The 23466-nt window shown below is 52.8% G+C and overlaps 1 protein-coding gene across 2 annotated transcripts in view; it reads right to left on the bottom strand.

Annotated features, from left to right (window-relative positions):
- VANGL2 (VANGL planar cell polarity protein 2) overlaps window positions 1–21142 on the bottom strand; it is a 28826-nt gene extending 7684 nt beyond the window's left edge. Inside the window, exons 1-8 of one of the 2 annotated variants that reach the window (XM_081305490.1) lie at window positions 20863–21142; window positions 12884–13023; window positions 12377–12607; window positions 6144–6404; window positions 5880–6000; window positions 2613–3220; window positions 1741–1877; window positions 1108–1243 (exon numbers count right to left, since the gene is read on the bottom strand). In XM_081305490.1, coding sequence (XP_081161616.1) covers window positions 1108–1243; window positions 1741–1877; window positions 2613–3220; window positions 5880–6000; window positions 6144–6214 — 1073 coding nt within the window. In that variant the 5' untranslated portion in view covers window positions 6215–6404; window positions 12377–12607; window positions 12884–13023; window positions 20863–21142. The remainder of the gene's footprint in view (window positions 1–1107; window positions 1244–1740; window positions 1878–2612; window positions 3221–5879; window positions 6001–6143; window positions 6405–12376; window positions 12608–12883; window positions 13024–20862) is intronic. The other variant, XM_081305489.1, reaches the window with a different exon arrangement.
- Between the last annotated feature and the right edge of the window lie 2324 nt (window positions 21143–23466).

The raw sequence follows: 23466 nt of genomic DNA, 5'->3' as shown, positions 1-23466 counted from the left end.
ATAGACACAAGAACCTTATTTTTGCAGACAAAAAAAGCCCCATATGCTAAGCCTTCAAGATCTATTGATAGAAGCGCAGCCAGCCTGCTGTTTCGGATAAGGTTCACATCTTTAGAAGCCACTACCCCACTGTAGTAGGCAGAATGCAAAAATGCTCCCTGGAGTTCCACTCCCTCATGATTCAATCATCTCAGTATTTTTTTTTTTTTTCAAGAATGGAGGTTAAATCCAGGAGCACTCTACCACAGAACTACATCCCCAACTCTTATTTTTTATTTTGATAGGGTGGTACCACGTTGCCCAGGCTGGCCTCAAACTTTGATCCTCCTGCCTTAGCCTCCTGAGTCATTGGATTATAGGCATGCATCACCACACCCCGATTAACCTCAGAACGTTTTGCAGATGTAATTCAAGGGCCATGTTTGCTAACTTTAAAATAAGATTATCCTGTTCTGCCTGATCTAATCACATGAGTTCTTCAGAAGCGGTTTTCTCCCGCTGGTGGCAAAATAAGTCTGAGACTCCTCCCACTGGAAAAGCCAACTGTCATGCTGCCTGTAGGGTGGCAGGACAAGGAGGTGATTCTGCCAAAGTCAGTGAGCACTGGGTGGGGTGGTACATGCATGTAATTCCAGCTACTCAGGATGCCGAGGCAGGAGGATCACAAGTTCCAGGCCACCTTGGGAAACTTTGAGAGATCCTGTCTCAAAATAAAAATTAAAAAGGGCTTGGGATGAAGTTCAGTGGCAGAGTGTCCCTGGGTGCTGCCCTGGTACTACCAAGAAAAGAAAAGTCAGTGAGCTTGGAGGAGAAGCCCAGGCTCAGGGTGAGGTTTGATTTCAGCCTTGAGACTTAAGAAGATGGTCCAGCAAGCCTGAACCTGACCCACGGAACAGGAGATGATAAACAGGCTGCTTTTAGTTGCTGGTTTCTGGTCACCTGTTAGAGCAGCACTAAGGACAAGCATACCCCACATCATCACAGCTCACCTACTTCAAATAGTCATAGAAGTCCCTCGGGCTTCCTCTCCTCAGCTTACCCCAGGGTCAACACCACCCTTCACTCCACCCCACCCCACCCCACCCCTCTTCTCCCCCAGGGACCCACCTGGCCCTGCGCTTGCGCACCCTGCGCTCGTGTTCAGCTTCTTCGTAGTAGTACTCATTGTGGCTGTTGTCCCGCCGCCGGGCCGCCGCTGCGATCGCAGCCCGAGACTGGCCTGTGGAGTTGTTGGTGCTGTTTTCTGCACAGGATCAGGATAGAGACGACGGTCACATCAGAGTGTGGCCTCTTTCCTCACTCCAGGAGCTCTGGAGACACAGCCCGTTGTGTTTAGAGGAAGCTCTTCCCCCCACCCAGCAATACCACCCATTCCCTCTGGAGAGGCTGGGGAAAAGCAACCAGGAAGGCACCAGAAGGGCAGAAGTCCTGCCCATGTGCCTCCTGGGCTCAGGTGAGCCAAAGGGCTGAGACCAGAGCCGATAAGCAGACACAGGGGAGGCAGATTGGGGAGACACACCGTAGTATAAAGCGGGAGCAAGTAGAATCAGCAACTAGGACCAGCCACCTGAAGTCAAGGAAAATGACAGGACAGAAGGGGCTGGGACATGGGCTGGAGAAAGGAAAAGGGAAGGAGAAAGGCGTGAGAGAGAGAGAGAGAGAGAGAGAGAGAGAGAGAGGAAGCCACGTGGAGTCCTGCTTAGAAGAGGCCGGGAGGGGCGGAGGAGCAGGGCCGCTCACCCTCTCCGAGAGAATACACCTTGAAGCCAGACACTTTCTTGGCCAGGACGGACTTGGGCAGGTTGAGGAGGGCAGGGTTGTAGACAGGGAAGTCATGGTAATACTTCTCCAGGATCCACACTGCCACGCGCTGGATGCTGTGGGGGAGAGGGCAGGACGGGGAGGGAGAAGGGGCAGACAGGGGTACAGGGAAAGGCACACATCAGGGCAGGTTGGCAGGGCAGGAGGGGACATGACGGAGACAAGCTGCTTCCAGGAAGCCTGGCTCAAGCCTGACGTCTACTTACCAGGCTCCCAACCATTCCCAGAGCTGGGTCACTCGCTCCTCCCTGCCATGCTGAAGCTTGGGGGAGAAAGGGCGCTGGGCCTGAGTTCCCAGCGAAGGGTGCCCTCGGCTTCCTCCTGCATCTTCCCAAGGAGGTTCTGATACTCTACTGCCTAGGGGTACGGGGAGCACCCTACCAATAAATCTGGTGGGAGATGACTTATCCTCCCACTTAACCTCCATCTCTCTTCCTCTGAGGGTCCTTTCTCTAGCCAGGGTCAGCTTCTTGTGCCTCTAGGAAAGGTGATGTTCATGACCCAGGGGATGTGCCCTGGATGGATCCTCCCCTAAGATTCCTCATCTCCGATTGCCTGATTGGTCCCAACTCAGTGACTGTCCCTGGCATCTTGCCTACAGCACTGCACATGACCTTCCCATTCAGCAACAAACATGTTGAAAACCTACTACGTGCAAAAGTACTCAACACCTTCCACCTAGCCCTGCCAACCCATCACTTCTGGCCTCCCCACCACCACTCCTGAAACCCTCTCCTTCCGCACCCTCCTTCCTCCATGTGCACATCTCGCCTACTCCCAAGCACTCGTACCTGAGATGGCCAACGTTGTAGAAGCGGCTGGCCCCGTCGGTGGAGCGCACGACCTTGAGCGTGAACTGGGGCTGGAGCTGCCGCAGCTCCAGCAGGACCACAGCCAAGTAGTGCACGAAGAGCAGGGCGTCCACCAGTGACACCGCGAACTGCACCACGCCCTGGTAGCTGCGCTCCCGGGCATCCAGGATGCGCACGCCGTAGAAGAGCCAGTAGGAGACCACGAGCAGGAAGACGAGCACCATGAGCAGGGCGCGCAGCACGAAGACCCGGGGCAGCGAGGCCTTGGGCCGGCGGAAGAACAGAGCCCAGCTGCCCAGCAGCAGGATGAGCAGCTTGAAGGCCACTGAAATGAAGAGGCCCTCGCAGGCCGTCCCGCACGGCTCCAGCTCATCCCGCCACAGCAGTGGGGGTAGCAGCAGGAAAGCCAGCGGGGTGAGGAAGGAGAGCAGCGCCAGCGTGGCCCCTGCAGCCACACCCAGGTGACGGGAGCAGTCCAGTGGAACACTGTCCTCCATGTCCTTGGCGATTCGTGTGAGGTCATCGTGGGAGATGCTGTGCTCAGAGGTACCCGTGACTACCGTGGTGGTTTCTCCCCAGTTGTCGTCCTGTAGACAGGAGGGGGCAGCACAAGGTGGATTAAAGGACAGGGAGAGGAGGTGGAGAAGGGAAAAGAGGAGACAGAGCAGAGTCAGCAACACATGGGAAAGGAGAGGCAGAAAGAAGAGAGGGAAACTGATAAGGATGCAACCGTCATCTGGGCAGGGACACCCATGATCCCAGATACTCGGGAGGCTGAGGCAGGAGGGTAGCAAGTACAAGGCCAGTCCAGGAAATTTAGTGAGACCCTGACTCAAAAAAATAAAAAGAGCTGTGGATGTAACTCAGTGGCCCCTCGGTTCAATCCCTACAAAGTATTCATTGAGCTCTCCTGTGCAGCCAAGGCTGGCTTCCGCAGATACTGAACTCTAAGAGCTGGGCTCTCGGGGAGCTGTACACCAATCAGTGGGAGAGAAAACACTGCCCATGCAGCAGAGACCCTCAGAGTATGACGCCTGGGACGAATGTCAAGGGAGCTGCGCAGGCAGAGACAAGGATTTAAGGCCAGACTCGCCAAGCAAAACAGTCAGGCTTCCAAGGAATGATGGGACCTGAAGTGATCCCTGGCAGTGGGTGACATGAAAATGTTGGACTGAATTAAATAAAAGTGGGTCTGTGGTTCCCAGCCCCAGCTGTACCCATTAGAATCACCCAGGGAGCTTGGAAAAGATACCAATTAGAGCAGGGTGAAATGTGCTTGTCAACTTTTTTTTTATAAAAAGCTCCCCAGATAATTCTAATGTTCATCAGAGATTGAGAATCTCGGAACTAACTGATCTCTAAGGGTCGGCTCTCAGAATGTGCTCTGTGGACTGGAAGTGTGGACATCACCGGGGAGCTTGTTAGAAATGCAGATCTGCAGGCCTAGCCCACATCCACTGAAGCAGAACTGGCGTTTAACAAGATCCCCGTGAATCTCTCAAACGTTAAAGTTGTAGAGGTCCCGTCTCTGAGTCCCTTCCAGTTGGCAGCTTTCCATACTATCGAGCAGAAGCTGAGGGGGAGCAGGAACCTCCAGAATAGCAAGAGCTGGGGACCCAAGTATAGGAGCAGAGCACAGCATGGCCAAGAAAGTGAGGCCCAGAGCAGCAGGAGGGGCTTGTTGAGGTCATTCCAAGCTACAAGCCCTCCTGCAGGCACGGGGAGCGACTAAAGATTTCTGATTAAGGCAGTGGCCTGACAAAAGTAGTGCAGAAGATACCAGAGAGAAGAGGGGGATGGTGAATGACCAGGGCAGAGCATGGAGGGCACGTACAGACTTGGGGGGTCACTGTAGGTCTCTGTGGAGAAGTTCTGCTGGGCCATCTGAATGCCCACAGCACATGGACTACCTGATCCTGGAAGCCAGGGGTAGACAGGCTAAGGTCCCCAGATGCCCTTCTAAGTATGCTCTGCTCAAGCTGTTTCTCTGCAGTGACTGGAGCCCGTCCCATAGAGGAGTCCCATAGATCAGCAGGATCTTCAGCTCCCACAACCTTCACTCCTGAGACCGCCTGGATCCTGACACCCACGGGATTCAGAACATAGGATTCCCCTCTGGAGGTGGGGAATGTAGCAGACCAACTGGCAGGCCAGTGGTTAGGGACAATGAGGAATATCCTCTCCCAAGGATGGGGGAAGACTCTGATCTGGAAATAAAAAGTAGACACACTGACTGCTCTCAGCTCAAGGAACTGGGTCTACTCCTGACCCAATGACCCCTAAACACACTGCCTTCCTTCTCCAGGACCAAGGGCTTGGGAACTCCTCTTCAATAACAGACATGACCCAGATCATGTCTCAGGGTCACTTTAAGAACCCAGGAAGCCAAGTCCTAGGGAGAAGGCACTGGGAAAGAGGTGAAAAACTATATTTTCTTCAGATATTGATCTGCTCCCAAGACCCAGGGATTTCCAATGTCAGCCATAGAGATTTCTTCTAAGGAATATGGAGCTGGAGTCTCCAGCCCTGTAAGATGCTCCCAAGAAGAAAGAACACGAGGAATGAAACTTAAGAAACTTCACCTGTCATCTCAAATCCTGCCCCTGTTGTATGCCAGGGCTGGGTTTGGCCCTCTGTGCTCCCTACAGAGGAGCACAGTAGGCCACCGTGGTTAGGACAAGGGCAAGTGCTTACCCTGTCCTGTGGAACTCTCTTCCCTGGCTCATCCACTCAGCCTCACTTCTCCCTCCCGCTTTCGGACCACACCTCCACTCCCCAGGACCTAGGTGATCCTGAGCAGCAAGCTGACACCAGAGGGCGCAAGAGTACAGACACCAGAGGAGTCTGACACCTAAAGGCTCAAGGAAAACCCAAGGTAGCACCCCCTGTCCAGGGCCACCCTCCACCAACACTCTCCTAATCTAGACTCCAACCAGCTTAAGTGGCTGGCATCAGTTCAAAAGGAGCCCAAGAGGCAGTTCCCATCACCCAGCCAGGTCATTCCTGTCTCTCAAGATACAAAAGAGGCCACTGCCTCCAAAGGATTTCCACTCCAGTTTCCTGAATTCTACTGCAACAGTCCTACCTTGGGACACTAAGCCACAGAAGTATAACAAGATAGCCTTGCTGACTCGGCCTCTGTCTGAAGACACCGGGTTTCTGGTAGAACCTGCTAGAACCTCTTGTTTCTCCAAGGGGCAACCTGAAAACATTCAGACTGGACCGCTTCATCTCCTTGATGCTCACCCGTTCATCCCCCCGCGTGGACTCATTGTCCAGCAAGGGCTCTCCTGGAGCCTGGATTGTGACCGACTTGTCCCCACGGCTCCCATCTCGGCTCTTCGAGCGGTGTCGGTCCCGGCGGTCCCTACAGCAGGAAGCCAGAGTTACAGGCACAGAAAGTCAAGAGGGTCCGCTTCTTTCCAGCAGGCCCCCACACTGGCACGTGCCCACCTCTCCATGGCCCCAGCCCTCCCTCCACCACCGGGTCACTCCCGTGCACATTCCCACCTGTGCTTGCGGGAGCTGCGGGAGTGGCCCGACTTGTAGGAGTAGCCCGAGTACTGGGACTCGGTGTCCATGGCGTCCGAACGCCGCGCCTTGTAGCGCTCCAGGGCCGCAGGCTGGGGCCTTTTGGGGGGCCCCACAGCCACCTCCTTCAGCACCGGCTTCTTCAGGCCAAGAGGCACCTTTAGGAAGTCAACCGTCACCCTGAGGGACTCTATTTTGCTGGAAGGGTGGGCTTTTCTCAGAGAAAATCAAGCGGCGCTCCTGAAGAGGGGAACAGCGGGTTAGTGGGTCAGGACGGAGAGCAAGACCATCCCCAAAGGGCAGCCACAGGAAGCTCGGATAAGCCTAGCAATGGCCCAGAATACTTCCCCCCACGTTCCAGCTCCATCCAACAAGCTCAGTTCCTCCTGCCCTGCCTGCCAGGAAGAGGCCCCCACCTCCAACTGTGCCAGGCTCAGGGATGGGGGGAAATGCCAGCAGCAAGGGAGCCGGATGCAGTGGCACTCATCTGCAATCCTAGTGACTCAGGAGGCTGACACAGGAGGATTGCAAAGTCAAGGCCGGCCTGTGGAACTTAGCAAGAACCTCAGCAATTTAGCAAGACCCTGTCTCAAAAATAAAAGGCTGGGGATGTGGCTCAGTGGGAGAAAAACCCCTGAGTTTAATCCCCAGAACCGAAACAAGAAAACAGAAACAAAAGAAAGGAAAAAGGAACTGGCATCTATAGAGAGGCCACCCCGGGCCTCTCCCTCCTCCTTGCCCTACTCACAATTTCTGAGTGTGTCCACAAGGGACTGTCTCCGGCTGCTGCTCTTAGTAGCAGCAGCACCTACTTCAAAGGTACGGTTACTCTCCAGCACAGGCTGAGCGCTCTCCTTGAGGCTGTGTGTGTGTGTGTGTGTGTGTGTGTGTGTGTGTGTGTTGGGGGGGAGTCATCACCAGGTACCATGAGGGGTGGGAGTCAAAGACACGTAGAGGGGCTGGGGGTATAGCTCAATGGTACAACACCTGCCCAGCGTGTGTTAGGCCCTAGGTTTAAGTCTCCAAGCCAAAAAAAAGAAAAAGAAAAAACAAGTAGAAACCATTTTCCAAAAGCCTAAAGTCCTGGAATAGGCAAGATGTAAGTTTATCTGTCCATTTATGGGCTGAGGGGTAGACTCTCCTCCTGCACTGCACCTTCTAACTCTGCAGGAAGGGGTTACCATTCCTCTGTTCTTCCCCAAGTCCTACTCATCATCCTTAACGCACTCGCCAGAGCCCCAGCTACCCCAGCCCCAATGGCGTCTTCCTCTCTGACCCTAGTTAACAGTCAACCTCATCCCTGAGCACTTATTTCCTTTCTTCATCCACTGATTCACCAAACCTGTTTTAAGCACCTTCTGTATGCTATATATGAACTATATACTTTGCTAGGCCCGGGGTATACAGTGGTCTAACAGAGCCTGAGCTCACGGTCTAGAGATAAGAAGTGCCCTACCCAAGTAAGCAGGTAAATGTAAGCCACCATATCAGCATATTGGGAGGAAAAGAAGAGAGACAAGTACGTGGAGCTACTTTAAACCGAGGAGACCCGTCATCCCAGGCTCTCTGGAGGCGAAGGCGGAAGGATCACAAGGTTGAGGCCAGCCTAGGCAACTCAGACCTGTCTCAATTAAAATTTTTTAAAGGGTCGGGGGTGTAGTTCAGGGGTAGAGCTCTTGCCCGAGGAGTAAAAGGAGGAAGGGAAAGAGCACAGGGCAGAGGAATCCCGGGTAGGAATCCCGAAGTCAGGGAAGAGCTATGTGCATTTAAAGAACAAAAGAGGCCAATGGAGCCAGAGCTGACGTCAGGAGAGGGTTATGGAGGCCGGACAGCCAAGTGGAGAGCCCAGGTTTACTCTAAGGCAACAGGAAGCTCTGCAGACAGGGACTGGAAAGAGGGAAAAGTAGAAATAGGGATCAGTAAGGAGGTACCGTGGGAGTGAAGACTGGGCCACGGGTAAAGCACCAAAGAGGGACAAATGTCACGTCTGAGACACATGTTGGTGATGGAATCCACAGGACCTGAGGAAGGACCGGATGACAGAGAGGGAGAATCAAGAACCCCTGGCCTGAGCACAGGAGAAGACGATCACGCCACAAATCTTGGAGGAAAGAGTAAAAAGCAAGCCAATCTGGGGAGGAGGAAGGTAAGCTGTTTCCCACATGCAAAGCTCATAGCTGCAAGATAGCTGAGCAGAAGAGAAGCTGGACTCTGAGGACAGTCTGAGCTAGAGGCACAGACCACGCGCAGAGCCACCAGAAGGAAGAGAGTCCCTCACAGAGAGGACCGAGTAAGGGCCCAGAGAACTCCAAACTGCACATGTGTCCAGAAGAAAAGGGGCTGAGAAGACCAGACCAGAGGAGCTGGAAGAGTGGGGTCTCAGGGAAGCCAAGAACCCAAGAAGGTTTCAAGGGGAGAACAAAGTCAACCAGGTCAAATGCGGCTGAGAAACCAATTAAGAGCTAAAGCGGATTTACTCTGTATAGCTAGCTTTTCTCCAGCTACTCTAGGCCATCAGCAACCTGAAAATGAGAAAGTAACTGATACCATGCAGTAAAGGAATATGCCTGCCCACTGTCAGGGAAACTGTGACTACAGGGAGATAAAGTCAGTGTGAAATCCAGTCATCCATCCTCCTCCCAGAGTTATGTGGAGGTAATCCGTAGGCTAGTGATGCTTGACAATATTCCCATGTCAAAGCCAGTGCGTGACAGGGACATATTTAGGAGACAAAGACATAATACCTCAAGCAAACTCTGAACCTCTCTAAAACCCTTTGCCACAGATAGGGCCCACGTTTATCCCGCTGTCTACAAATTACACGTTGGGCTCTTCTCTCCTGAGAACCCATTCTACCGGTTTAGACGTCTCACCTGCACCACTTTTGATGTGGTTTCAGCCCATTCTTTCTAGTCCTCTTAAAAACTGAACTTTGCCAGGAGGCTCAAAGACAATAAGTGGATTGAGGATGGCAAAGTAGAGAGGAAAAGGATTAATAGTTCAGACAGACACTAGACCCCACACCCTCCATCTAGTCACCCTCACTCTGAATACCCTTGTCTGCCAGAGCTAACAGGAAAAAGAACTTGGGTTTTGCAAAGATTTGGGTTCAAAACCTAACTCTCCCACTGACTAGTTGTGTGATTATGAGCAAGTTACTTAACTTCTCTGTGCTTGGTAGCCTCAGTGGTAAAACAGAGAAGGTAATGGATGACACGTACTTCAGGGCCAGGGGCTGGGGGTGTGGCTCAGTGGTAGAGTGCTCACCTAGCATGCACGAGGCACTAAGATCGATCCTCAGCACCACATAAATGTAAAATAAAGATATTGTATCCACTTAAAACTAAAAAATAAATATTAAAAAAAATAAAAAGACTCACAGGGACAAAATAAGTAGTTTCATAAACTGTGTAGCTAGCAGTCAGTTAAGCAATTTAAAAGCTCTAACTCTGGCCCGGCAGTAGTGCAAGCCAGTAAGACCAATGACTAAGGCAAGAGGATCGAAAGTTCAAGGCCAGCCTGGGAAACTTAGCAAGACACTGTCTCAAAATATAAAATAAAGAGGAGTAGGGATGTAGTTCAATGGTAAAGCAACACTGGGTTCAGTTCCCAGTACAAAAAAAAAAAAAAATACTCAAGCTCCAGGATCACTTCAACTCCAATCCCCAGACACTTTCTCTGAAACCAGGGAAAGGAGTGGTATAAATAAATCTTGCTATTTGTACGACCAAATAAAGAAATCACACACATGCACACACCCCAACCAGAACCGCCACTTCAAACACACCCAGAGGTAAGCTGATGCCACCGTGTTTCCCCTGCAGATAAACTTCAAGCCAGACAAGGGTGCCAGTGCCCTCCCAGCTCTTTGTTCTGAGTCGCTCAGCCTGCAGCTCTCTACCTTCCTCCCCAGCTACTTATTCAAGACCCAACACAAATCCTGCATCCTTAGCCGGCCAACCCAACCAAAAAAACGAACCCAACTTCTGAGACCCTGGCCTGCTGGCCTTTCGGGCATTCTGGAGAACTAACCCACTCGAGCCTAGGAGAGGCTGGGGAAGGATGGGAGGTGAGCAAAGGGAAGAGCAGAGGTTCCCTTTATTTAATCAGTCTCTGGAATCAGAGGTTTGGAGGGTCTCCCGGGTGGGCAATGTTCCCAGGGAAGAGAGTGGGGGAGGGGACCGCTGGATGAGATCAACAAGTGGAAATGTCAGAGGGACTAGAGAGAGAGCGCAGGAGGAGAGAGCGAGCGCAGGAGGAGAGAGCGAGGAGCGGGAGAGAAGTCCCGACTTGGCGCGGGGTGGGGAGCCGCCCCGGGCTGGGGGTGGGAGGCTGTAAAAAGAAATCCCTCCCCTTGCTTCTCACCTCACCCCCCACTCCCAAGACACAAAATGCGCACTCAGGCCCTGCTCAAGCCAGCCATGGATTATCTGGGGTTAAAAAGAGGCCAGAGAGGAGAGAGCCAAGAGAGCCCAGCACACAAAAAGGAGACCCTGCTCCCTCCAAAGGCCTTTCAGAAATAAAATTAATGGAATGTGTCTCAGTATCATCCCAAGGGAATGGGGGGGGGGCGCTGGGGGGAATGTGGGGGCTTTTGTCCGGGCTGCCCAGCTTCTCCCACATTGATCACCATGGCAACCAAAGCCCCCTGTTGCCTAGGTGATGGCAGCTGGGTCCTGGAACCCATACCCAGCATCCAAAGCGAGGGAGGTGATGAAGGTGGGGGAACAGGGACAGAGGGGGAGAGAATGGGGCTTCTCCTCAGGCAGCCCCAGCTTTTGTCTCAACTCTGGATCGGGTTTCTCTGGGAAACAATTGGAGGCCTCTGGATAAAATGCCCTCAAAACCTGGCAAGAGGCAGAGGGAGCAAGGCCCTGGGTGGGGGGGGTGGGGGGCTGGGGGGGAGGGGAGCGGCCAAAATACACATGAGGATGTCTGACCCTTCTCTGTCCCCTCATTCACAGGGGCAGCTCAGGTGGACAAGGCACTGAATGAACACACAGCACCTGAGCACGGCGTGTGCAGAGGACAGATGACCAGGTCGAGGATGGATGGCCAGGTCCCAGTGGCTGTGGTCACCCTCTTTTGCCACTGCTCTAGTCCTGGCACACCCACAGCCTAGTCCCAGCTACCGGGGGAAAAAGGAGGCAGAATAGGATGCAGACGGGCTAGGAGAAAGCACTATGGAACCAGGGTGACCTGGCCGAGAGGACAGGGTAGGGAAGGCTCAGAACACAAACTGCACCTAAAAAACCACTGACTGCTCTCCCTCCCGCCCCGCATCAAGGACAAGCTGGAAGTTCCAGGCCAGTAGGGCAGCAGTGCCTGGGTTTTAGAAAAGATGCTGGCCAGCTGGGAGTGACGGACGCACCTGTAATCCCAGCAACTGGAGAGGCTGAGGCGAGAGGATCGCAAGCTCCAGGCCAGCCTGGGTGACTCAGGGAGACCCTATCTCAAAATAAAAAATAAAATAAAAAGGGCTGGGGATGGAGCTCAGCGGTAAAGTGCTGCTGAGTTAAATCCCCAGTGCGGGGGGGGGGGGGGAGTCATAGGTGATAGAATAATATTGTAAATGTGCTAAAAGAAAATAACTTCCAACCTAGAAATCCAAAGTCAGAGAAAAGGTTCTTCAAAAACACAAAGGTGTGCTGGGTGCGGGGGTGCACACCTGTAATCCCAACAACTTGGGAGGCTCAAGCAGGAGGATCAGAAGTCCAAGGCAAGCCCGAGCAACTTAGCAACACTCTGTCTCACAATAAAAAATAAAAAGGGCTGGGGGTATAGTATAGCTCAGTGATAGAGTACCCCAGGGTTTAACCCCAGGACTGCGCACACACACACACAAAAAAGATAAGACTTGGGCCAGAGAGGAGAAGAGAACAGGCTAGGAAAGAGGACAAAAAGCCAAAGGTTCTCCTCTGGCAGGGGAAGATCTCTTTGTAGGCCCATTTTCCTCTCCACAGTCAGGGACGAGGGAAAGGTGGTCCTGCCTGAACACCGGAAAAGGGGCACTATGACCTCTTCAGAACCCTCCTCAGGAGGGCATGAGCACCCTTGCCCATTTAAGGCCTCTGATGGCTACAGAAGAGCCGGGGTTTTACTACATACGTCCTGCATTCCCTTCCCCACTATAGCCCAGGGGTGGGCAGGTTCACAGCTCCCCAATGTCTAAGGATACCAATGAAAGTTCCACTTGAACTGGGCATGCCCACCTGTAAGGGAGTGAAGTGGGCAAGAACCAAGCCAGGTGTCGAACCTCTCAGCTCAGAATCCAGAGGGCTAGACACTACCCAGAGGTAGAGCATCCCGTCAGGTCTCAAGGCGAGCCGGCATGAGGCACATGGAGATTCAGAAGTGAGTGGTCTCACTCCAGGGTCCTGGCTCGGTTTTTCTTCTTTGCCACACTATTCCAAGTTCCACAGATGTGCTCAGTCCAGGCAGCCCTGTTGGGTGATGGTAAGGGACTCGGGTTCGTGGTATGGGGTGAAAACACAGACACCTACTATGGCTTCCACAAAGGACAGGAAGGCACCCCAAGGTCTGCCTAGGCCCACACAGTTCCCCCCTCTCTCCCTCCACGAGGGAACAGTGGATTGACCCACCCATTCCTCAACAGATTCCAGATGAAAAAGGACTCAAATCCAGCCCCAGGTTTGACAGATAAAAAGTAGAGCCCAGAGGGGGGGAAAAACAGTGGTAAACCCATGGTCACTACTTACACACAGCCCACTTGGGCCTCCTGTTATTGTTGGGAACAACCTTACTAACACCATTGACTTTGAGGTGTGCTCCTCTTGGTGTGGGGCCAGGTTCCTCCACAAGATTCTTCTAGACTCTGGTTCTCTGAATGGTCAGCACTCTAAGAAAGCCAGAGAGGGAAGGATTTGCTGACTCCTCCCCTATGTCCTCTTCTCACCAGTGACAGAGGGGCAGAGACCAGGTAAGACTAAACCAAGACAGCCAGCACCAAAGAGTCCCTACCCTCAAAAAGGGTGGATTCTGCACCCAGCCATCCAACTAAACGAATAATGTTGCTCCTCCATTCATCCCTATCCAGCCTGGGACTCGGACAAGCCACCGATCCCAAGAGGCCCTTGCTGGGTTTCCCCGACCATAGGAGGCTGCGTTGTGGCTCAGTGGTAGAGCGCGTGCTTCATATGTGTGAGGCACTGGGTTCGATTCTCAGCACCACATAAAAATAAATAAAAGTTGTTAAAAAAAAAAAAAAAAGAAGAAAGGCACAGAGTAAGCAAGGACCAAGAAGAACCCAAGCTCCAAACTAAAACTGGGACTGAGATCTTCCACTACCCTCATTCTTGTATCCTGAAAAAGGACTCAATGACCTTGGGTGACAGGTCCAGGGAGCCAGAGAGAACAACCGGATCTCAATGTAAGAAAGAGCAAAACCAGGGAGCCAAGGTGGCACCAGGCGCCCCACCCCGCACAGGTAACCAGGCATCCTCCCAGCTCGGCCCAGACGTGAGCTCACCAACCCCACCGCCCCGGGCTGCGGGCAGGAGGCTTCTCCTCTCTGAGCTGAGTAGCAGGGGAGGGGCCCACGTGGGTCAGACGGGCATCAGAGCTTCCAGAGCAGCTTCTCACCACCCGACCCCAGGGGAGGGGCCCCCAGACTGGACTCCTGCCAGGATACCTGAGCTTGATGCTAATTGGAGAGGAGCTGGGGGAGACAGAGCCCAGGCCCTCTCTATCTACTCCTTAATTTCCATCTGTCTGAGGCAGGGGGTGAAGTTGGGTACCCTCCAAATCCACAGACACGCTGACACATCACACACACACACACACACACACGCACACCTACGCGCTATTCCCCCTCTAAAACCTGGACAGGCTCCTGCCAGCCCCACCCAGCTCCACCCACCCAGGCCAGGCAGGTTCTGTAGAGACCTGCTCATTGTCTCCCCGGGCACCCCTGCCCCCAACCCAGCTTTCAGAGGGTCCCTCCCAACAAAGCAGCGCAAACACACACACACACACACACACACACACACACACACCACAGCGTGTCCATTCCCCGGGCTCCCTGATGGGACTCTGCCTAGTCAGTCTTGAAGGGAAGATGGTGGGGGCTGGGGCAGGAGAAAGGGTGAGTAATCCCTCTGGCATCTGTCCCAGGTAGGTCCAGGGGGGAGAAAGGACGAGGAGCTGGTGTGAAGTCAACCAGGGCTCCCAAAGGCCCGGATGCTCTACTTAATTTCCACCTGCGGGCAGGCCCACAGTCCCCTCCCACTGGGCGTGGCTTCCTCCCAGACTGGGACAGACAACGGCCCCTCCCGCCCACCAGGTGAGCTGCGAAGAACCCAGAAGGACAAGAGGTGCCTCACAGGTGTCCTCACAGCTGACCCACAGGCCAACTTTCTGTGCACTCCAAACAAAACGTCTCCCTCCCTTCTCTCCACAGCCAGGTAGGCCCCAAATGACCCTGACCCCAAGAGACCTTCAAAGTCTGCTTACCCAGCCCCTGCCCCGAGGCACATGGAGGTGGAGAGCTGCAATTTAGGAAGGGGAAGCTAGCCAACCAGGCTGGGTGTGCATGGGAGGGTTGAGATGTCTGGGACAGTCAGCAAAGGCTGGGCTGCTAAGTGAGCCTAGGGGAGGGACAGTGCCACCTGGGACCAGGGTGGCAGGCCAGCTGAGCCCAGCCTCAGACCTGACAAATCAGCCAGTCCTTATCTAGGAAAACTGAGCCAGCCAAAAGGCCCCCACCCGGCCAGCCTCCACCCTCCTGACAACCTCCCTCCCACCTCTCCCTCTTTCTGAGGCTCCAACTCCCCCATCCCTTGTATCTGCTGCTTCCATTCCCGGAGAAAAGCAGGTGACAGGATACGCGTTTTCTGTTCACACTCGGCTGTTTTTTAAGTCACTGCATTCGCACCTAAGGCTCAGCACCTGCCAATGCCCCCTCACAAAAAGTCAGAACCCGCCCCAGACTCACACTCAGAGGCAGGGGAAGCCAGGCACTGGTGACAGATGGGGCGTGAAGGACCCTGTGAGGGAGCTATAGGAAAACCCAACCCACAATGAGGGCCAAGCCCCCCAAGACCACTGAACCCCCTGAGCCATGGTGGTTGTAGCTGCCCTGTGGGGGACCCACAGCTCCTACCCCAAACAGTGGTCCAGGAGGAGAAAGGGGACAGCCCCAGAGAGGTTCCTGCCCCAACAATGGCCCTGCCCATGAGACTCTGTCCGACTTCCGCCCTCAGGTGTAGACTTCTCCGCTTCTCGGGTTGATGTTTAGACTCATTTCTGCTTTTCAGGGGAACAGGGGAATTATTCAAGTTCAAAATTAAAGGCAATAATGAGCAATCAGATCTCATTAGGAGGAGAGCTGAAAATGGTGAAGAAAGTCTTTTGGGAAAAGGAAGAGCAAAGAAGTCAGAGAGACCTGGCACAGTCTTTTATGAGCTATGTAATCTTCAATGAGTTGATCACCGTCTATAAACCTCAGTTTTCCTATCTGTAAAACGGGGATAAGAGTCTTCAGTGTGACAATATATACAGAACGTTATACAGTCTGGCACACAATAGATGCTCAATAAAATGTTAATTCCCGCTGGGGTGGGTAATCCCAGAGACTACGGAAACTGAAGCAGGAGAATCCCAAATTCAAAGCCAGCCTCAGCAACTCAGTGAGACCCTGCGCACCTTAGTGAGACCCTGTCTGAAAATAAAAAAGGATGGGGCTGTGGCTCAGGGTGAAGACACTTGGGTTGAACCACTAGTACCAAAAGGAAAAATAAAATGCTAGTTCCTATTTCTTTCACCTTTAAGTGGTGCACAATCAATTCTGTCTACTTCCTGTTTCAATAGCCTCTAACTGAGAGAAGGAAGAACCCCAAATTAGATGGAATCACCTCTGCGTGTAGAGTTGGCTCCTCTCTAACAGACCTGAAGTCTGGGTACACGGGGAGCAGCCCAATCCCTCTTCTCACCCTCTGCTTCTTTCCTGGGGGGCTGCTGGATCCCCCAGCCTCTCCCCTCTCTTCCTGCCTTCCTTAGAGTGAGGCCAGGCCTGGGCTTTAATCACCTCCCACTCTCCTCTAGGCTCTCAGCCCAGCTGTGTGCAGAAAGGCAGGGGAAAAGGGGCCCCTGGCCTCCCGCCCCACCCCAGCCCCCAGCTTCTTCCCACTCTCCCCTCTCCCTGCCCCACCCTGATTACCAGGATAGCCCCGGCTCTGCTGATTCCAGGCCTGCTTCTCCCAAACCCGTTCCCAGCTGCCTCGTCTGTAATTACCCAGCTTGCCAGGGGCACAGAGGAGCGCGGAACACCTCATTTCCAAAGGGCCCCACCGCAGAGGCCTCCTTCTCCTCTACTCTAAGCAGCGTGGAGGAAACAGATGCAGAGATGCTCCCTGGCCCTCTGCAGTTCTATCCAGGTCACAGCAGAGGTGGTGACAGGGGGCTGCCCAAGCAGGATAAAGAAGGGGTGGGCTCCGGGACACAGAGTGTGAGTGGGATTGGCTCCTAGGCTCTTCCTTCACCACTGCTGCCCAGACCATGCACAGGACTGCTCACCTGCAGAGGGTCAGAGGAGACCTTGCACCTCAATTCAGAAGGAGAAGTGATCCAGGAAAACAAAGAGAAAGGTAGAGGCCCACAGGAGGGAGCTCAGGGAAGAGGAAAGGGCAAGGCAAAAAAGATTCTGAGCAGCAGCACGCCTGTAACCTAGCGGCTCTGCTCAGGAGGCTGGGCCAGGAGGCTGAAGCAGGAAGATTGCAAGTTCAAGGCCCAGGAAGACTCTCTATCAAAATTTTAAAAGTTTTTATAAAGGGCTGAGAAGGGGAAGAATATCACAGCCTCTCTGCTCCTCTACATCCTTCCCTCAAAATAAACAAATAAATAAAACCTCCCAGTCTACCAACCCTAAAGGACACAAAGAAGGAAAGGGGTCATTAACTTTGTTTGACAGCTAGGAAAACTGCAGCCAAATCCCCATTTCATACTTCAGGATCCAGCAATACCAAACACCCCATTTTCCTTCTTGCACATGCTTAGCCTCTACCATCAGCGTGCCTGTCTCTGCTACCTCTATGGCTGCCTGACTGTCACAAATAAGCCTGGAATCAGAAGAGCCGGGGCTTACAATCCGGCTGAAGTATATTCATACGATGGAATATTACTCAGCCATGAAAACGGGTGAAGTACTGATTCATGCTACATGTTACAATGTGGAGGAACCTTGAAAAGACTTTGCTAAGCGAAGGAAGCCAGACACAAAAGGTCACATATTTTATGACTCCATTTATGTGAAATATTCGGAACAGGTAACTCCACAGAGATTGTAACTCTTGCAGATTGGTGGTTATCAGGGACTTGGGCACAGGGAACAGGGAGCAATAACTTAATAGAGATAAGATTCCTTTGGGGATGATAAAATGTGGAGACTAGATGGAGGAGATGGTGCACAACACTGAATGTACTAAATGCCATTGAATTATTCTCTTTAGAATGGTTGATTTTATGTTATATGAATTTTGCCTGATTTTTTTAAAAAAAATCCAGCTAAGGGCATATATAGCTCCCTGACAAACCATCCTAGGACCAAGCACTCTCTCCCTTACCGTAGCCAGAGTCCACGCCATCCCACCTAACATTTACTGAGTGCTTCGTCTGTGCCAAGTATTGTGCAAAGGACATTTCATTTTGTGATCCTAAGACGTGGGGCCTCCTATGAACTCCATTTAACAGACGAGGCTTCAAAAAGTTTCCCATTTCGTCTGAAGTCACAGAATCAAGAAGCAGCAGGGTTAAAGGCAAACCCAGAGAAGAGGCCACAAGGGAACCTGGGATTCCTGGGGACTGGCCAGTCTGGGCTTGGAGGACGGTGCTTTAAGATACCTCAGAGGCTGAGGAATGGGGTTTAATAACTTGCCCAAGGTCACAGTGCTATTAAGGACTAATTCCAACCAGCTCTGTCTGACTCCTCCCTTTGGCCTCATGGTGTGGGGAGATCCAAGGGAAGAACACACCAAGGAAAAGACTGGAGTCCCTAAAACTCAGAGGGGATAGGAGAGCTTCCTATGTCTCCCCTCGGATGAACAAAAAGAAGTCTGTCCTACTCTAAGGCCAAGGAAAAGGGAACCCTTCCTCACACCTAGAAAACTCCGATGAGCAGTAGGAGGCACACCAGAGACTTGCCCAGGAAGAATCAGAGGAAATATCAGACAGGAGCCAGACAATGGTAAGGAGGGGCCAATGTGGTCACTGGCTCCCAATCTGGAAGTACTTTCTAAAACGGCACTTCCTATTGTCTAACCATAACTCCTCCTTCTTGTAAGACAATCCCCACCAGTACATCTACCATACATGGGGTGATGGTATAAAGAGCAAATACGTATAGTACCACCAGAAAGCCAGGGGACGTCATCTTAGGGGCAAGTGCCTTGCTAGGCCCGAGAACCCTGACCATCAGATACGTGTGCGGTTTGAAGGAATCATTCATTAAAAAAAAAAAAAATCTGGTCTTTTCCTCCTCCTATCCCGAGTCCTAACGTTTTCTATTCCCCACTACTCTTATCCCCAGGCCTTAGGTAGAGGTAGGAAGCCCCAAAGGAACATTCCATTGCACATGTTCCTAGAGGAGACTTTGACATTCCAATTCCAATTGCCCAGAGACCATGATGGGCATGTGCCATCACATTCTCAGTTCTTAAAACTGGGTGTCTCAGAATAACCCCTGGCAGCAAGAGCCAAATGGCTGAGAGGATGTCATGGAGAAATTAAGGCATACAATGAGGGAGCATCACCTAAAAGAGATGTCCTGCCCTTCCTCCCCTTCACCCCCAGATGAGATAAGACAAGAGAAAAAAGGGACAAGAGTATCTGCTGCTTTTCTGGGGAGAGGACATCCACTTCCAGATCACGGCTGACACCCCACCATACCATCATGGAATGAATACAGACCCCTTTCCCACCACACCAACACCAGCCCTGTTTCAAGCTCAGGTCTGACACCATCCCAATCATGCTTCTCAACAGGGAAAAGGGAAACTGCATGATAAACACACACACACACACACACACACACACACACACACACTCTTGAAGAAATACCTCCTCCCAAACCCCATAGAGGAAGGAACCCAAATGATCCCCTCCTGGTCTCAAGGCTCCAAGTATGCTTCTTCCACATCAAAATCCAGACTCCTCAGGAACTTTAGGATCCTAAAGACAGGACAAAGTTGGAGCACAATCTCCAGGACGGCTTTCCAGGAGGACTGTGGCCTGAGGAGGCTGCACAGAGAAGTCAAGTGTGCAGTCTTTCCAAGCAGAGAACCCAATCTATGACTCTAGGGGACGGAATTCCTCTTACTTTTTTTTTCCTGACTCCTCCAAATCTCCAAATTCCTCTAGGACTCCTACCAGAACCCCCAGCTCCCTGTTCCTCACAAGACACACCTTTTTCCAGAAAAACCACCTCCCAAAACCGACACTACATGAGACCCTATCAGATACTCAGGCAGTACCCTTGAACATAGGTAGGGCTATGCAAGAAGCCTCAGGATCCTGCAGAGAGCCTTCCTGCCAGCTTTCTGCCAGGAAAATCTGCCTGCAGAGACAAGAGGTACCCCCAACACACATTTAGAAAAAGCAGCACACATGGATACCCATCAACACAGGTCACACACAAGAGAACACAGATTTGTTCACTCACGCCCCTTCCTGGTACACAGGTGCACACGTACCTACCCATATATATTCCATTCGGCTATTACACGCCCACCTTCCTTAGCATCTCTTTTCTGTAAGCCCCTCTCCCAGCGCAATCCAGACAGATACATACATACCCACACACACACATACACACACCCCTTCCCCTGTGTACATACATAAATACACACCCAACCGTACAGCAAGCAGATGCATGGTCAACCGCTCCCTGGGTGCACACACACACTCAAGCACAGAAAAACACCTACACATCCAAACCCAGGGGCCCACCTGCAGGAACACGCAGCACGTCAAAGCGTGCAAACACAAAAAAAAAACAAAGAATCATGCACACTGATCCTCCACCAACCGTTTAAAAGTCACTAAAGCAGGGCCCCTCAAGGGGTAAACAGGAATGGGGTCCCTCCGGCCCCCAAGAACCGTGCCCAGGTTTCCAGCCGCCAGCCCCTTCCTCGGGCTGCACACACACCTCCTCTAGGGTCTCGGGCCAGTTCCCCAGACTCCACTCTGCATCTGAACCATACCTGCCCCCCGCCGCTCCCCACACTCCTGAGGTGTGCATGCACCCCTCAACACCCTCGCTTCCAATGCCTCCGATCCTCCCACCGCCTCTCCCCCCACCGCCTCTCCCCCACCTCCAACACACGCTCCCAGTCTCCAGCTTCAACCGGCTCCCCTGGGATCATTAAGGCCCCCGCCTGGGCCCCGGGCCCAGGAAAGTCCCCGGCTCTCCAGGCCTGGGCTCCGCCCCCTCCCAACGCGCCCCTTCCCCTCCCCAAAGTTGGGGGGTACTCCGCCGTGCGGTGGGAGAGTGGACCGGAAGGGGGCTGCCCCGAGCCCCCCTTCCCCCCTGAGCCACCCCGCTTGCGCCAGGGCCGGGCACCCCCTGGCCCCTGGCATGATTGTCCTCCGGTTCTGCTGCTTCTTTTTTTTTTTTCTTTCTTTCTTTCTTGCTTGCTTTTTTTTTTTCCTGCAAACTTTGCCCGCGCCCCCGCGGCCCGGCACTCACCCGCCGCTGCGACCTGCCGAGTGGGTTCGGGGGCGCCCGGCTCGGCCCGGCGCCTTTGTATCCGCAGCGCTGCTCCGGGTCGCTCGGAACTCGCGCTCCCGGACGGGCAGCGCCGGCGACGGCGGGGGGTCGAGGGGGGCTCCCGAGTCCGCCCACCCCCTGCTCAGTCCCTGACTGTGGGCCTCTTTCCCCCTCGAGGCCCCGGGGGCAGGGGGCCGGGGGAATGCAGGGTGCTCAGGCTCCCATGGCGGGACCGAGGATCGGGGAATCAGGGATCGGGAATCGGATCTGGAGCCGGCGGCCAGGGGGAGGGGGAGGGGAGGGGACGGGAGCAGGGGTGGGGGGTGCAGGGGGCGGGGGATCGCGCGCTCCCGGGTGCCGCCTCCCGGCTGTTCCCTCCGCCGCCGCCCCTCCTGCCACTGCGTCCATTGTCTGCGGCCGGGCTCTTCCCGGAGTCGCCACTCCCCCAGCCCTCCGCCTTCGGGTGCCCAGCGGCCCTCCCAGATCCTGGGAACCCTCGGCTGCTGCGACCCCGGCCCCAATCGGTGGGCAGGGGGCTTCCTCCGCTCTTAGCCTTGCCCCGGCACGCAGCCACTCTGGGCGCTGTCTTCCTGGGTCTCCTTGTCGGAAAAGGGAGACCCCCGGGAGTCCGGGGGCTGGCCATCTTCTCTTTAGGGCCACAAACCTGGCTCCACGAAAGCCAGTGGAATGTGAGACGTGGGAAGATTGATTTTTTTAACCCCCCCCCCCCAGAGCTGCGAGAAGGGAGGGTCATCCCTGACTTTAATTAGTGGCAAGGGACGTCCCTCTTCCCATTTATACAGGGGATTTCCCTGACACCAACCCTACCTAAAGCCCCCCTCCTTCCAAAAATAATTTAATTACTCCGTGTTCTAACTGTGAGCAGCGACCTCCCAGTCAGTCTGGGACGGTCTCTCATTAACACTTTTTCCTCCCCTCTGGTTTGGTGTTGAGATTAATTACAAAAGGAACCCTGCCCTGGGGGAGCGGGGGAAGGGGAGAGCTGAGGAGCCTGAAAGATTGGATGGTGAAGGGAGAGGGGCTGTTCTCCCAGGAAACCTTCTAGAGTGAAAAAAATGCCTTGGCCTGTTGGATGCCTAACCCCAAGCAGACAGGGCCTTCTCCACCCTGAGTTTCAGATACCTTGGAATTGAGGGTCCTAGGCAGAAACTGTAGATGATCACAAAATATCCCATACATAAGAGTATTTCCAACTCCTAACACACCAAGAATCCAGTTACGATTCATAAAGTGGGCAATAGATCTGAACCCACCAAGAGCGACTTCTACAATACAGGCATGTGGGAAGTCCCCGTTCCCCTCTGATGAGTGAAAGCAGAAATATTATTATATTATTACTAGGATTATTGCCATGTAACCTACCACTTACCTAGAATAGTGGCACTTCAAAAGCATCTCCACACACTTCCCAAGCAGGGCAAGGCCCTCTCAACAAGCTCTTACAGCTTTCAATACCTACCATTCCTACCCTGTGTTTAAGAAATCCCAGGGAAGGAGATTCCCAGTCCCTGTTCCTCTGTTGTTTGGGAAATTTAGGTCTTCCCTAACCAAGACTCAATTTCATCTCTTTTGGTTATATATTCTAAACTTGTCCCAATATGAGGACAGACCATCTTTGTCTGCACTATGACTGCTCAAAGAAGCACTTCTTATCTCCTTTGTTCAAACTCTCGTCCACTCTTCACACGTTATTGGTCAGCCAATGACTTAGCACCAAGGCTGCATGAAATACACAGAATGATCATTTCAGTTACCCAGGTCCCTGCATGCATAAGGCATAAATTCTATGGGCCATTCACCTGTGCCCATCATGTGTCAGGCAACCGGCTGTATTCAGAGTGCATACCACAACCAGGTATACATAGAACATAAGGCAGGAACATTGAGGAAGAGTAAAGGGACACAGGAGAGTGTCCTCAGCCCTTCCCACAGCACACCTGCAGTGCTGGGCAATAAATGTGTAATTCCACACAGTCTTGGGGCTGTGGTGGTGCCATATGACTCTCTAGTAGATTTAGTGAGTGTGAATATTATTCGCATACTGATAGCCTATTTCTTTCTTTCTTTCTTTTTTTTTTTTTTCAGAGCTGAGGACCGAACTCAGGGCCTTGTACGTGCTAGGCAAGTGCTCTGCCACTGAGCTAAATCCCCTGGAAGCCTATTTCAAAGACATCAGAAGGGCCCACAGATTTTGAAAAGGTCTTCTAATATCAGAACTAGAGATAATTCTGTAGACCACCCCCAAACTTGATGGTGAGCATCTTGACTCAGGATGTCAAGAGATGAGACTTCAGGATTAACAGATATCAGGCATCAGACTGGAGAGCTTGGTCTTTTCCCGTCTCTTTTCTGAGAGTAAGATTGGAGGGCTTTTAGTTACATCTCTGCAGTGAGAACATTGGATCACAGAGAATATGTCCGACATTGAGTCTAATGGTTGTAGTGCGTCTTACGCAGCAATTCTTGGTTGGAACTACCCTCCACCCTCATCCTTAGGATGGAAACCTATCTAGATTTTACACATCCCCAATTCACAGAATGAGGAAACAAAAGTCACAAAGA

The sequence above is a fragment of the Spermophilus citellus genome (assembly GCF_964194105.1).
Source record: "Spermophilus citellus genome assembly, chromosome: 9".
Lineage (NCBI taxonomy): Eukaryota > Metazoa > Chordata > Mammalia > Rodentia > Sciuridae > Spermophilus > Spermophilus citellus.
The sequence above is the reverse complement of the archived record's forward strand: the minus strand, read 5'-3'. Positions and strand labels throughout refer to the sequence as shown.